Source organism: Protopterus annectens, chromosome 3.part1, assembly GCF_019279795.1.
Source record: "Protopterus annectens isolate FY-2018-M chromosome 3.part1, PAN1.0, whole genome shotgun sequence".
NCBI classification, from domain to species: domain Eukaryota; kingdom Metazoa; phylum Chordata; order Ceratodontiformes; family Protopteridae; genus Protopterus; species Protopterus annectens.
The window spans coordinates 299,311,585-299,326,557 of NC_056732.1; the positions used below are offsets into that span (position 1 = coordinate 299,311,585).

General features: G+C 37.8%; 1 protein-coding gene across 1 annotated transcript in view; it reads left to right on the top strand.

Annotated features, from left to right (window-relative positions):
- The window catches only part of SLC2A13 (solute carrier family 2 member 13), a 2,419,048-nt gene that overhangs the window by 955,088 nt on the left and 1,448,987 nt on the right, over positions 1 to 14,973 (top strand). The window contains exon 4 of the mRNA XM_044066204.1: positions 37 to 145. Within this exon, the coding sequence (XP_043922139.1) occupies positions 37 to 145 (109 nt within the window). The remainder of the gene's footprint in view (positions 1 to 36; positions 146 to 14,973) is intronic.

Genomic DNA, 14,973 nt, shown 5'->3' on the forward strand with positions numbered 1-14,973 from the left:
TCCCTCAGTGATTTCCTTTCTCTCTCTTTTTAACAGCTGGACCAGTGATCTGGAGAATGCTGACCCATCCCCCCACCCGACGAGCCCTTATTGTGGGTTGCGGACTACAGATGTTTCAACAGCTTTCAGGAATCAATACAGTCATGTATGTACACATTTGCTGTCTATTGCAGCATTAAAAAGTCCATTTTTGCTTAGGGAAAATTTAAAGTTTAATTACAGCAGCAGTATTTATTAGAATATCTCCTTGCTGTCGAGAAAGGACTGCTTTTATGTTGGAAATGGTTAACTGCAGAGTGTCTCTGAGCATGATATATTGGAGATCTGGGTCTTCATAAGCAAAATCAAACATAATACACCTTATGGCTCATTTGCATTGCTTTTGATTTTCTATTATTTAGTTCTGGTTGCAAGTGAAGCTTTGTGGTCAAAGCAGTGGCATTTGGTAAAAAGAACGTCAAACATTGTTGGTTTTACTGAACAGTCATTCGCAACCTGTATTGACTCTCAGTTATCACAGTTTGTGCATAATTCTTTTCTAACCACACAGTCAGGAAAGGTAGCATGATTTAATGTTCAGGTTTATTAAACAAACTATTTGTGTGAAATTTGCTGTGACATCAAGTGTTCTACTATTCAACAATATTCATTCAAAAGAAAAAAATCCTAATACAGCTTTTGTTCATCAGTGACACGAATAATCATAGAGTAAGTGTACTGCAGGGATTAGCTGTAGGAAGAGGACTTAGTCTCACAAATTTACATTATGCTTCACATATATTGCTATATATCATATAATCTAAGCAACAATATATACATTATTCAATTCCTGCCCCCCCCTTTTAAAACAAGAAACATCTTTTTTAAGCCATCACATATGACATAAGCAATCATACACAAATAAAAACAAACCACACCAACACAATCCTAGTTGCGAGCATACAAACTGCAATATCAAAAAGTAAAATGGCGCTAAATCTGCACGCACTGTACCTATTACACACCAGGATATTAAGTGCACCATAAATTTATTTTTTTATCTTTATTTACTGTTCTGATAAGTAGGATTAAGCATCTTACAGTAAAAAAAATATGTCAACAAGATAAGAAAAGGCTCCTTTAAAATAAGCATGCATATGACATCAAGTAAATACAGAGTTACTAACCTATCAAGAATTTACCCATCTGAACATAGCTGAATTGTCCCTGTATAGATCTGAATAAATAATCCTATAAAGATGGAATTTAAGGGACCTCTTAAATGAAATATTTGATTCACTCACCTAAATCAGGAAAAGTAGGTGATTCCACAGGACTTAGAAAAGTGAAATTTAAATTCTATCTGATATTTCTGATTTAACCCATGCCGTAACTATCAGCCTCCCACCTGATGATCTGAGATGTCTGGCCAGAACATATGGCTTCAACAATTCTAGTTAGCAGGGCCCAGATTGTGAGGTTCATGGTGGGTGAAAACTAAGTCACCATGACACTAAGATGTGCAATTGTAAGCATATATAGCGCAAACATCAAAAGAAACATTATGCGAATTAGCATTAAGATACCCCACTACAGTACTGCTCTCCTTACTGGCATTAATATGATCATAGTTCTCTCACTGCTTCCAAATTCATCACTTAGAAAACAGTAATGTGCCTTTAAGACTGCTTTGTTGAACATGAAAACTACAATTTTGCTTTCTATCATAATATCAGAAGCATGCATAAATACATTGATGCCATGTATCTGTTGCATTTTGTTTGCCAAAGTACTCCAGAACGTCAGCTAGAACAAAGGCAGCAATCAGCAAATCTTTGCACAGCTTATTTCAACTTAGTTTTACTTGGTCAAGGGTGCTGGAACCATAGGGGGGAGTAAGCAACCCCCACTGTAAATGAAATCTTGGACTGTGCCGTCAGCTCCCAGCTTAGATCTATTATTTAAAAAAAAAAAAAAAAGAAAAGAAAAAAACAAAAAAGAGAAGTGAGTGGCTGTCTCTTAATTTTAACCTCAGTATCCATACTTCAGTAAGCATGCTTGTTTGTGTTTGTGTACAAGTGTGCATGACAGCATGCAAGTGTGTGTGTGTGTGTGTGTGAGAGTATGGATTTGTGAGAGTATGCGTCAACTTGATTGTGCACATGAGACCAACTACTGTGGGTTGAGTTCAGTGTTGTTTTCTTTTTCTGTTTAATATTTCTTTTGCTGTGTGAGACTGTAGAATGCTACAGTAGGAGAAATAAATTTGGCATTAGGCAATACACATGCTAGGTACTAATTTGGAAAAGAAAACAAGGATGTAGATAACTTGGTATTCTTGAATTTTTTAAGCAGTTGTTGAAGGGTAGTGCTAATATAAACTGACAGGACCATTCAGGTATCATACCATTTTGAGGAAAGGTAGAGTTGTTGCAACTCAGTTCTATTCCACAAGTAGTTATAGATGTTCTTTGTGTTTCACTGTTGCAGTCATCACACTTGGGTTATCCTGCCAGGAGTAGCCCTCAGTCGGCCCAAATACCAGAGGCTTAGTATTTCTGCATTAGTTGCTGTCACTCCAGGACTGACGTCAGGTAATCAGTGGTATAAAATCAGGCAGCCGACGCCATTACATCAGTCTTTCTTGCCGAGGAGCCCGAAGCAGAAGGAGTTTGCACGAGTGCCGGTCGACCGCTACCTGAGTTTTCGTTTCCGAATTGAAGTTGAAGTCTTCTAAAGCTAAATACCCCATTGGGGATCCTTTTTTCTTGCTCTAACTGATGTCAGAAAAAGTTAACAGTTGTCTCGCCTGTGGAAAACATATACCACACCGAGACTTCCATTCTTACTGCATCACCTGTTTAGGCCCAGATCACGATGTCCCTCGCTGTCACTTTTGTGCTTTGTTCAACACCAGAACTATACGTCGTTGGGCCCTTATTGTAGCTAAATATTTTCACTCTCAGTCCTCATATTCCAATATGGCTTTGGTAAGCTATCCAACTACCAGTCTTCTGAAAAAGCATAAGGATAAAGACAGAGACAGACCACACAGGTCCAAACCTGCCGATGACACTTCCGTTAGCTGCTGAGCAGGCACTGGCTTCTGAGGAAGCTCTTCGCACTACCGATACTCAACACAAACTGACTTCTTTCGTGTCTTCAGTTCTTTCTAAAGCTACAGAGTTTCTAAGGCCCAGGGTATGAACTATGCCTAAAGAAAACAATAACCCAAGCTCAGACACCTGCTTCCATACCTCAGTCTCAAATGCTTAAAATGACAGAACTTATTATGCTTATTAGGGAAAGCCAGGCTATCCCTTCCAAAAGAAAAAGAGACTTGTCCCCAGTAGTTTTATCTGAACAGGAGTCCGATGAATCTGAGGTCTCTGAATATGAAGACATGCAACCCCTCTCTGCTTATGAGGATTCTGATGCAGAGGAATCCATTCCTTCTGCCTCTCCTCTCAAGGATTTTTCATTCGGTGAAACCCTACATACTTTAAGGGAGCATTTCCAATGGGAATGTCAGGACTATCCTCAGTCAAAAAAGAGACTCAGGGAATTCTTAGATTTACCACAGCACAGACCTTTAGCCATTCCTCCTGTCCTGGATGTTGTAAATGATGTTTTTATGGAATCCGGTTTGACTCCTGACACACTTCCTCCTGCTCTCAGAAAACCTGACAGGTACTACAGAGTCCCTGACTCTCACAAATTCCTTTTCAAAAATCGTACTTCTGACCCAGCGGTCATCTCCCAAGGAATAAAGGAATTAAAGCAACCTCAGCTCAGAATCCACCTCCTTTAGACAAAGATTCCCAAGCTTTAGACAGATGGAGTAAAAAAGTATACCCCTCTGCAGCTCTTGCTATTAGAGAACTAAATTGTCACTTCCACATGCTGAAATATCAGCAGCATAACATGGAACTCCTCAAACAAAAAATATCTTCATTTCCTGCTTGTGCAGAAAATAAAGAATTACAAGAGCTTATGCATTCTGCAAGCCAAGTTACTAAGCACACCTTGAAATGTGGCTTTGATGCCCTAGGAGCATCTTGCAGGGCAGCATTCACTGGTTCTGTCCTTAGAAGGCATGCTTGGCTTAAGGAGCAGACCTTGCAAGACCATGTCAAATCAAAATTATTGGGCGCACCATTGAACAAAGACAATTTGTTTGGCACCAAGGCAGAAGAGGTCTTAAAAAAGATGGAAGAAAAAGCTAAATCTATGCTTACAGTTAGACATTTTACAGGTCTAGCCTCCGAGGTTCAGTAGGCATTGCCCCTCCAAGCACTGGTCCTTTCTGGCCCCCTCCAGGCCAGCTCAGTCCAGACCCAGGGGAAGCAGACCCCCCAGACAGCAGTCTCAGGGAATGCAGAGATGTAAGCAATGGAGTTCCTCCTCTTCAAAAATAGGGAGTGCTAAGCCACCCTCTTATGGTAAGAACTCACAATGACTTTACACCCCACCCCTTACCTCTACCCACCTGCTTGTGCCCCTAGGAGGAAAACTGTCCTGCCATGCAAACAACTCGGCCTCTATTACCAATGACAGATGGGTACTCAACATAGTGTCCCAGGGATACAAATTTTGTTTCCACACTCTGCCAACTCCAAAAGGGTTCCCAGATCTTCTTCCAAACCAGTGGGCAGAGGCCAAAAAGCAAATCCTTCCCCTGGTCACCATGAGAGCAATACAGCATGTTCCTGCAGACCAGATAGGCCAAGGTTTCTATTCCAGACTCTTCCTGGTACCCTGAAAAGAGGGCACCTGGCACCCAGTCCTCAATCTATCCATTCTAAACACCTTTCTGGTGATACCAAAATTCAAAATGCTCACCCTCCTGCAGCTTCTTCCTGTGCTTTCCAAGGATGCTTGATTAGCCACCCTTGACCTAAAAGAGGCCTACCTACACACCACAATCAGGGAATCTTGCAGTAAATATCTGCATTTCAGGGCAGGATCTATGCACTTTCAGTAATCTGTGCTTCCCTTTGGCTTATCCACTGCTCCCAGAGTTTTCACAAAATGCCTGACTCTAGCCATTGCTTTCTGCATACAAAGAAATATTCAAATTTACCCCTACTTAGATGATTGCCTGATTCAGGCAGACAGTCAGGAAAAGCTGTTATAGCACCTGACCTTTGTAAAGGACCTACTGACCTCCCTGGGGTATACTATCAACGAAAAGAAATCAAAACTAGTTCCCATGCAAAAAAATGTATTCCTGGGAGCAAGCTCTAGGGTTCATGGCCTCCTGCATTCTACTCATTCCATATGCCAGACTGCATATGAGGAAACTACAATGGTACCTAAAAAGCCTTTGGTGTCAACACTCTCAAGACCTGGAAACTATCATACCTATGGTACCCTGTCTAAGGAAAGACTTTCTTTGGTGGATAGCAGCATGCAACCACAACAAGGGACTTCTCTTCTCACAACCCCATGCCACCCAGACCCTCACCACAGATGCATCAGACTATGCCTCTGGTGCACACCTGGATGGCAGGTGCATTCAAGGCCATTGGAGCCCAAATCAAATACATCTGCACATCAACCAAAAAGAGATGCTAGCTGACAGCTTTCAGACCCCTACTCTCCCTGGGGCCTCTAGTGATCAAAACAGACAACACCACAGTGATGTGGTATATCAACAAGCAGGGAGGGACTCACTCTTATCCTCTCTGCAGGCTCGCCATGAACCTTTGGCACATGGCCTCAGCCATGCAAATACACCTGCTAGCACAATTCCTGCCAGGCTGATGCCCTAAGCTGTGCAGTCGTTGGTATGCTGTACTTCACTGATGCCCTAAGCTGTGCAGTCATCAGTATGCTGTACTTCACTGATGCCCTAAGCTGTGCAGTCATCAGTTTGCTGTATTTCAGTGAAGTAACTTTTTTAGAAACTCTTTTTCATGTTATTTATTTAGAAACAATTGCATAACACACCATTTGTTGACTTTTTCTAAACAAATGGCAGGAAAATGTTTCTGAAAAAGTCACTTTACTGAAGTACTGCATACCAAAGACTGCACAGCTTAGGATATGGTCAACATGACTGACAACATGATGACAGTTTGACATGTTCATTCCTTTGTCTTTATGTGGCACCATGGCACAGCAAATAGCATTGTTGCCTCACAGCAAGAAGTTCCCTGGTTCAATTCTCAGCTGTGGTGCCTTGTGTGTGGAGTCTGCATGTCATCCCTGTGATTGCATGGTTTTCCTCCAGGTGCTCCAGTTTCCACAGACATTCCAAAGACATGCAGTAGGTGGACTGGACACACTAAATTGGCCATAGTGTGAGTGTGGAGTGTGGTTGAACTACAGCGGTAGGGCTAACCACTCAAAGGTGTAAAGCTTGCCTCTAGATGACACTCTGTCTGTTGAAGTGACACCTCTGACCCCATGTGCCAATATAGGAAAAAGGGGTTATGGATGGACAGACATTTGACACAATAACCATGACTAAGCTTTAATCTATGAAATGAACCAAAAATTCCTATTGTCTTATATGATTTAATACTGCCTTCTGTTGGTAGTTCTGAATTACCCACCTTCACATTTTCCTAGTCCAATTACCCAGGTTTCAGCATTCTACAAAGTACAGTTGTGTACACTTACCATAAATTTAGATGTTCGAGTGTATTCACTGTTGCAGTCATCACACTTGTGTTATCCTGCCAGGGGTATCCTCCAAGGCACTGTGACAGCACATTAGGGGACTATTTTTGCTGTATTCTTGAACATATAAACTTATAGACAACTGCTGTTCTTTTAATGGAAAAGCTCTTCTACAATATACAAGGTGGTTGGTTGTTCGAGAACTTATCTTATAGAAGTAAATCAGTTATATACTGAATCCATATCAGATGGGCTACCACCTTCCTGAATACTTTGCCGTTATAGATTATATGGAAAATTCGTGGAAAATTCTGCCAGTATTTGTCTTTCAAAATACGTGTTTTTATTAATAGGCAATGCAAACAAAATGTTACTGCAGCCTCTCTCTTAACACCTATTTTTACAGTAAAAGTGTGATTTGTAAAGCAGGGGGTTCAGAAGGCTGGGAACTTTTAAATATGCACACTGTGTGCATTACTTGCTTATTGCTAATATCACTAGTGGATGGTAGCATTTTTTTCTCCCTTGATTTATATGATTTTTTTTCTGTTGTATCCATTTTTTCAGCCTAGGCATACATGTCTCTGTGATATGTTGTATTCTGCTCTTATTCAATTTTTATTGACTGCTTTACTATCATAAATTAATACTTCAACCTTTTTTTTTCTGTTTACTAAGAGATTTGATTTGTTTCACAGGTTAGGGTCGCAGCTTATAAAATATAAAAATTGTACATACAAATTATGTATGTTTTGTTATTTCTTACCCCATTTTTTGTTTCAAATTCAGTAATGTAAGTCAGTGTTTGAGTGTTTGTCACTGTGTGGGCTTTGGGTGCTTGAATTCAAATATTGGAGATGGGTAGGACTTTCTTATGCACATCCTGTAGGAGGGTACCTCTGTTAAGTATAACTCATTTTTCAACAACTAGATACTATAATATGAGAAAATATTTACATTTTGAACCTTAAACTGTAAAAACACAAAAGCACTCTGCAAAAACACCCACTGGTAATCCGGAACAGTCAGGATACAAGGATCACGAACCAAGCGTTGAATAAAAGTTCTTTAATTAAACTGCTTCACCAGCTCAGCGTTAAAAAGTAAAAAACACTTCCAAAGTATAACGTCAAGCGCTTTCACCCGGGCCCTCCCAGGCTTTTTCAAGACATTTTTACATAGGGTGGTGAGTCTATTTATATTACTCTTAACCAACCCACATATTTTAATTGACAGTCAATTATGTTATTATCACACTTACATTTTAAAGAGATAAAACCTTTTCTATCTCAGTTACATAAGTACAATGTTATACTTTGCTTACATAACAACCTATACAATTCCCTGTTTTCTTTGTTTCCATCAACCCAAATTTTTTACATTCTATTGGGATTATAGGAAACATACACATACTTCTAATATTAATATCCATTTAAACTTCTAGCTAAAATTCTCTTAAAAATCTTACAAAACTACTTATGGCTAAAAACAACTATTATTTAAACCTAGTATTTTCTATGGTGTTATATACTATTTTATAACATATCCAACATATCGTTTTTAAAACATATAATATAACCTAACATAACATTGGCCAGCAAAAAACTGACCACTAAACCCAATTCTTATGGTCTCATTTAACCATTCTTGGCGCTTTAAATCTTGGAAAAATCTTTTAACATCTCTGAGCCTGCATCCTACCCTGATGTTCATAGTAATCCAACTGTCAACCTACACCATTCAATTCTATATTACCTGTTTCTGGTACTTATCAATCCAACTTATTTATTTAAAGGGTGATTGTTCTCATACTTCATTTTATAACTTTGCTCTTCTAATTTTTAATAAGCTGGTGATACTAATAGCCCCATTAAGACCAGGGAATTTTGCTGCTTCTAGCCTCACTTGCCAAAGCAGCTCCTTATATTCTAAGGATGTTTCCCAGTCCCCTCCTCTGGGGCCAGCATGCACTTGTTCAAGCATCATAAACTTTAATTCCATGTTTTCACATGTCAATGAATGCTTGAAAAATGCATTGGTTTCCTTCCCTTTGCTGATTTCATAGAGGTGCTCGTACACTCTTTTAGCTAACGTCCTCTCCGTTTTTCCTACATAGAAACATTGGCAATGTTGACATAACCCTAAATAAACTACGCCCTTGGCTTTACAGTTAAAATACCCTGGAGATTTTATATAAATTTTTCTTGAATTTAAATAGAAACCTTTTTTGTCAATCATGTTCGAACACCGTCTACAAGTATTACATCTAAATGTACCATTCTTGCTATTCCTTCCTCCTTTCTTTGTCTCATAATTTGTTTCTAATAATTCTTTTAAGTTTTTATTTCTCCTTCTAACAAACTGGGGTTTATTGCCAAGTGTTTTCTTAAATTCTTCATTCATAGTTAAAATTGGCCAGTATTTATTAATAATCCTTTCCACTGACCAACTTTCATTACAATTTGTGTGCACAAACAGACACCCTTGTTTTTTCACTTTTTCTCCAGCCTTATTATTGTCATCTCTACGTTCTTCCCCTAATAAGGGGAAATATTTATCCTTTCTCTGGGCTTTTACCTCTGCTGTTGTTTCATCTATTAATTGTGTGGGATACCCCCTTTCCTCAAATAACATTTTCAAAAATAGGCACTCATCATTGAAAAGTACCTCTTCCCTGCACATTCTAGCTGCCCTGATGATTTGTCCTTTAATAACTCCTTTTCTTTGAAATAAAGGATGGTTACTATTAAAATGGAGAAACATATTAGAATAACTATTTTTTCTGTGTATGCGTGACATAAAGCAACCCTTCTCTACATTTTTGTATAAATCTACATCTAGGTACTGCAACCTGTCCGCACTAATGTTGCACGTAAACTTTAAAAACTCTGTACTACCATTGATGTGTTCAATGAATTGTTCAAGTTCTTCTATACTGCCCTTCCATAATATACAGATATCATCTAGGTAGCGTTGATAATGTGCAAGATGTTCAGCCCACCGTGTGTTAAATACAAATTTGGATTCCCAGTAACTTAACACAATATTAGCATATGCAGAGGCACAGGGGGTCCCCATTGCCACACCTTTTTTCTGTCGGAATAATTCCCCACAGAAAAAGACAAAGTTATTGTTCAAAATAACCTCCATTAATTCAACCAACAATGCTATCATTTTACCTCCCAACCTTGAGTGTTCTGCCAGCATCTCGTTAAACCATGCTAATCCAATTCCATGTGGAATGCTTGGAAATAATTCCACTACATCCACTGTCACCATATACTCAGTTTCCTGATACAATTCTTTCTTAATGCTCCTTAAAAACTCCCAGGAGTCCTTACATAAGCATTTTAGAGATGTTGTAAATTTTTTCAATATTGTATCCACAAACTTCCCAAGTGGTTCAGTAATCCCCCTAGCACCTGCTACAATTGGTCTAAATACCAATGGCTGTAGCCCTTTATGTACTTTGGGGATACCAAATATAATAGGAGTGACTGGTTTGGGCACTAATAGGTAATTGTAAAGTTTTTCATTGATTGCACCTTGGTATAGGTTGTCCTCCAGTTTGTACTTAATTTTGGCATATGCCACGTTCCTCTCATTCACTGACACCTGACTATATTGCTCAATGTCATGTAGATGTGTATGTAACGAAGCTTCATAGTCATGTTGATACATAAGGACCACCCCCCCCCTTTGTCGGTTTTCATAACTCTGATTCCTTCACTGTTTAGTTTTTTGATCAATTTATATGATGCTTCAGAGAAATTGCTACTTTTTGACATATCATTGATACATACATTTCTAATTTCCGTTTCAACCATATCCTCAAACGTTTTCAGGATAGGATGCAATGGGGGGTTCCATGTACTTTTCCTATGAAGTTTGACTCTATCACTTAGATTCTCTTTTAAAATTGCTGTTATGTTCAATTGCCTAGTAAAAAGCTTCAAGTCAAGGATAGTCTTAGGTATATTAATAATACCTTGTGGAACAAAATGTAGTCCCTTGGTGAAAACCTCAAAGAACAAATCGGTGACCTCCATCTCCGTGTAATTGAATATAGAAAAATTCCCTCTCTTAACAACATTACAATGCCCATTATACAATTTTTCATTCTCAATGGCAATGTTATATGGTTCATCTGTTGTTATCTCCTCGGGGGATTCCATCTCCTGGTGTGGGTACTCACTTGTCTGCTTCTCTGCCTCCCCTGACCAAACTGAAAATCCTGTTGCCCTACCCTGGTATGCCCTACATTTTGAACCTTTCAACTGTCCCTCTAAAATGTTTCTTTTAACAAACTCCTTTACTAACACTATAGTATACCTTGCTCATTTTATAAGATGTCATTGAAATTGAGATATTATTTAAAACATTTATCTTTATATTTATTTATAACAGTCATATTGTCATGACTGTCCAATAAAATGCAAGCACAAATGCAATAAGAAAATATAGCTCAAAACAAAACATAAATAATGACAATGCAAGCTCATTTATTACTGCAGCACTTTAAAGCACATATATAATATTCAGAAACATTAAGGCCATGTGCTAGTTGCTCTGCTTAATCTGCCCAGTGCAATTCTAAAATCTCCAAATCATCATCAGTTGTGCTTTTCAGATTAGTCAGACTTTTATTTTAATTAGAATTTCCTAGCTACAGATGGCAGAATATTTTTCTCTGAGGATGCCATAACTGACATTTCCTTACATATAATACCTGAGTGTGGAAAAATACGATGACAGCATGCACAGATGCTGAGTTCAACAAAGCTTGCAAAATATTTGATTTTCTGGTTAATCCCTAAGAACTTCAGACAAGTAACTAGTGCTAGACATTATAGTTTTATCACTTATTGTTCAGAAACTACATGTTTATGCAAAACATGTTGTTCCATTAACGTTTAAGTGAATTAGAGTACTACTTAAAAATTGTCCATCATTTTGTCTTCATATTTTTTTTGTTATATCTAAATTTCTTAAGCAAAGTTGAAGGGTATGCAGGGAACAATACCTCTCAACTGTACCTGATTTGTAGAACATCTCTGACTTTTGTTGCACAAGTTGTACCTGATTTTCTAGAACGTCAGTAAGAAATACAGACAAGGCAATAATATCAGATATTAGAGTTTTGTATTTATTGTTCAGAACATTGCATGTGGATGTAAAGAAATGCTATTCTTTTAAATATAAGTGAATTCGAGTAGTAATTAAAATTGTTCCAACTTTTGTTTCTGTCTTATTTTTGACTGTGTCCAGAATTCTTGAGCAAAGAATTTAGGAGATATGCATTAAAACATACCTCTCAGCTATACCCTGATTTTGGAGAACGTCTCTGATTTTGCCTCACTTTTTTGCACTGTTCCTTATTTTCTGGAAACCACTGAGGATTACAGACAAGTCAGTAATGCTAGACATTAGAGTTTCATACTTATTGTTCAGAAAATGCATGCTGATGCAAAATGTGTTTTTCAGTTAAATGTTTAAGATTTGGATGAATTTAAGTGCACCTATCTAATCTTAAAGGTCTGCCTTAAAGTAAGCATAGGTATAATTTTATTTTTCTTATGTAACATTCCAGAATGGAGTAATACATTTGTCCCCCAGCATGTCTTATTTATTGCTGGAGATTCAAGTCTTTAGTTCTAGCATTTGTGGTACCAGTTGTTCTGTAGAGAAGTGGAAATTCAAGGAAAGATGTCATGATTAACACAGATTGCATAGAATTGGAGTCTTAGATTGTTATGTAGCTGAATACACTGCTGTTATTACCTGAAAGGTCCATAATAACATCTCAGACAAGGAGAGAGATACAGCCTCTCACAACTATCCCTGGTGGCTTTAGTTCATGTGCTTTTACTATCATAGATAACATTTTACAGTATACTTTGTTGTCAGTTTGGCTGCTGCACTGATCTTCTAATCAGTATGCTGCATGAAGTCATTGCTTAAAATAGTTTTCACTGAATTGTCAATATATCAGATGTCAAAATACTCTTTATTTCTTAATAATTATATGTATTTGGGTGTACTGAAATTAATCAAAATACCCAAATATCAAAGTTTACAAAGTTGACAATGAAAAGTAGACTTTGCAAATGTTAACATGTACTGAATGACAATACTGGCACATGCAAAATTAAAAAAAAAAAATACAAAACATACATTTTTTTGTTCCCCCAGCTATAACATAACATGGCTGCAATGCTGTGCTTTCAAGTGACTAAATTTATGAATCAAATTCAGATATGGGCTGTACTGGAAGCTCTGAAAGTTTCATGATGAAATCTCAAAGGCAGCAATGATATATCCTTTCAAGGATAGGCCCTAGTGAATTTACTTCATTTGCATTTACTGCTACTGTCTGACATACTGCATTATGCTGTTTTTATCTTGGGTTCTGCCAGGAGCCTCTCTTTAGTATGATCAGTACTATAATGGCCTAAAATATCTCTTTAATATGTCTTTCTTAAGTTGTCAGTACAAGAGAAATACAAATTCTCTATGTTTCACTGGAATCTTCTTTTTCATTTTCATTTGTAACATGCCATGGTTACAATGCCGTGTCTTCATCATGCCAAAATAAGTGGGTCAGACTCATAGGTGTGTTGCACTTGAAAGATCTAAGGTTATATTTATTGGCTTTTGTGGGTCCTGTAGCAGATCATTCTGTTGGTATCTGAAAGTTTAATAATAATATCTCAAAGCTCGAGGGACTTGAACCTCAGCAGAGAAATGAATAGAACTTGCTGGAGGGACAGGTTCATAACTCAGAGGCTCCCTTCGCTCTGGAATAAAATTCCAGTTCATGTGAGGCAGAGCACCTCACTGAATCTCTTCAAGAAGAATCTCGATAGGTGGATGGGGGATCGTAGATTTGTCCCAGGGATTACTCCTGTGTCACTATTAGACAGAGGCACAGTAAACTAAACCTTAAAAAGGGCACAGTATACTCAAATCAAGGGGTGGTGTAAGCCATACAGAATCAGGCTAGGCTTATAATTGCCCCAGGGCAGATAGCCTAGTATGAACCTATGAACCAAGATATAATCTTTCAGAGATGGAGCCATTGGTTTTAGTTCATGTCCATTTACTACTATTGTCTTTATATTTCCCATTATACTCATTTGTTATTATGAGTGCTGTGGTGAATATCTACTTAGTATGCTAATGGTTGTAAGTACCCCTTTGATGTGTGTACTGTATGCTTGAAGCAAAAAACATACTTCACCTTAATACAGATTTGTTTTTATTTTTTTTGGACTTGTGATCCACCCCTAGTTTGCTTTGTGCAGTAAACTGCGTTATATGACAGTATAGTTGTGCCTTCACAGCTGAAACCACTATGTGCATTTTGTTTCTGAGGTTCATTATATATTACTCTAAGAAATTTGCTATAATACTTCTTATGGTTACAGAGAAATGGTCCTTTATTGCTAGGTACTATTAGTAGTCTAATATAGCCATTTGAATGTTCTGGTTTTGCTGTTGACTTCACAAAAAAGTATATTTTTCATTTCTTAAGCTAACACACTCATTAAGTATCTGAAGCACGTTATTCATATCTTCTTATGGAAGAAAACACAAAATAATACAATTTTATTAGAAAAAAATATTTCTGTAATTGTTATATGTTCTAGTAAAATCCACTTATTTTGGATGCTTTAAGATGTATGCCCATATTTGAGATTCTATTATAAATTTCCTTAAAAGATGTCACACTATGCAAAACAAAATGAAAGTGGGATTATCAAGTGGTCATGTCCTGAAAATGTTATAATATCTTGACACTGTAGAGAAATACTGTCAATTGAAATTAGAATAGAATTCAGGCTAGAAGGGCCTTTGTAAATTGCCATAGTGCAACTTTTACAAAACAGTCCGCTGTACCCAGCAGGAAGAAGTACATAACTAACTCAAAAAAATAAGCCACCCTGGTGGAATCACAAAATCAATAGGCTGTATAACAGGAGGAAGAAAATCATGGAAAAAAATAGGAGGTGCAGCACCCAGCAGGATAAAAGCACTCTCATCAAACTAAACAAACAACTTAGAAGGCAAAGTCTACCAAAGCCAAATTTGAGTTAAATTTGGCCCCCATGCCAAGGGCAACCACAAGGCATTCTTTAGCTGTGTCTGCATCCTCAAAGCCAATACAAAATTGTGTGCAGAGCTCATAGTAAATGGAGCCACCTATACTGAACTAAAAGATATAGCAAACCTACTGGCCATTAAATTCAGTTCCAACTTTACCCCTCTCTTCCTGTCAACATTCCCTCAAGAAATACCATCAAATATAACTCCCCTGCTGTCACAGGAACATGTCCTTAATGCTGTCTCTAAGGCCAAGAATACTGC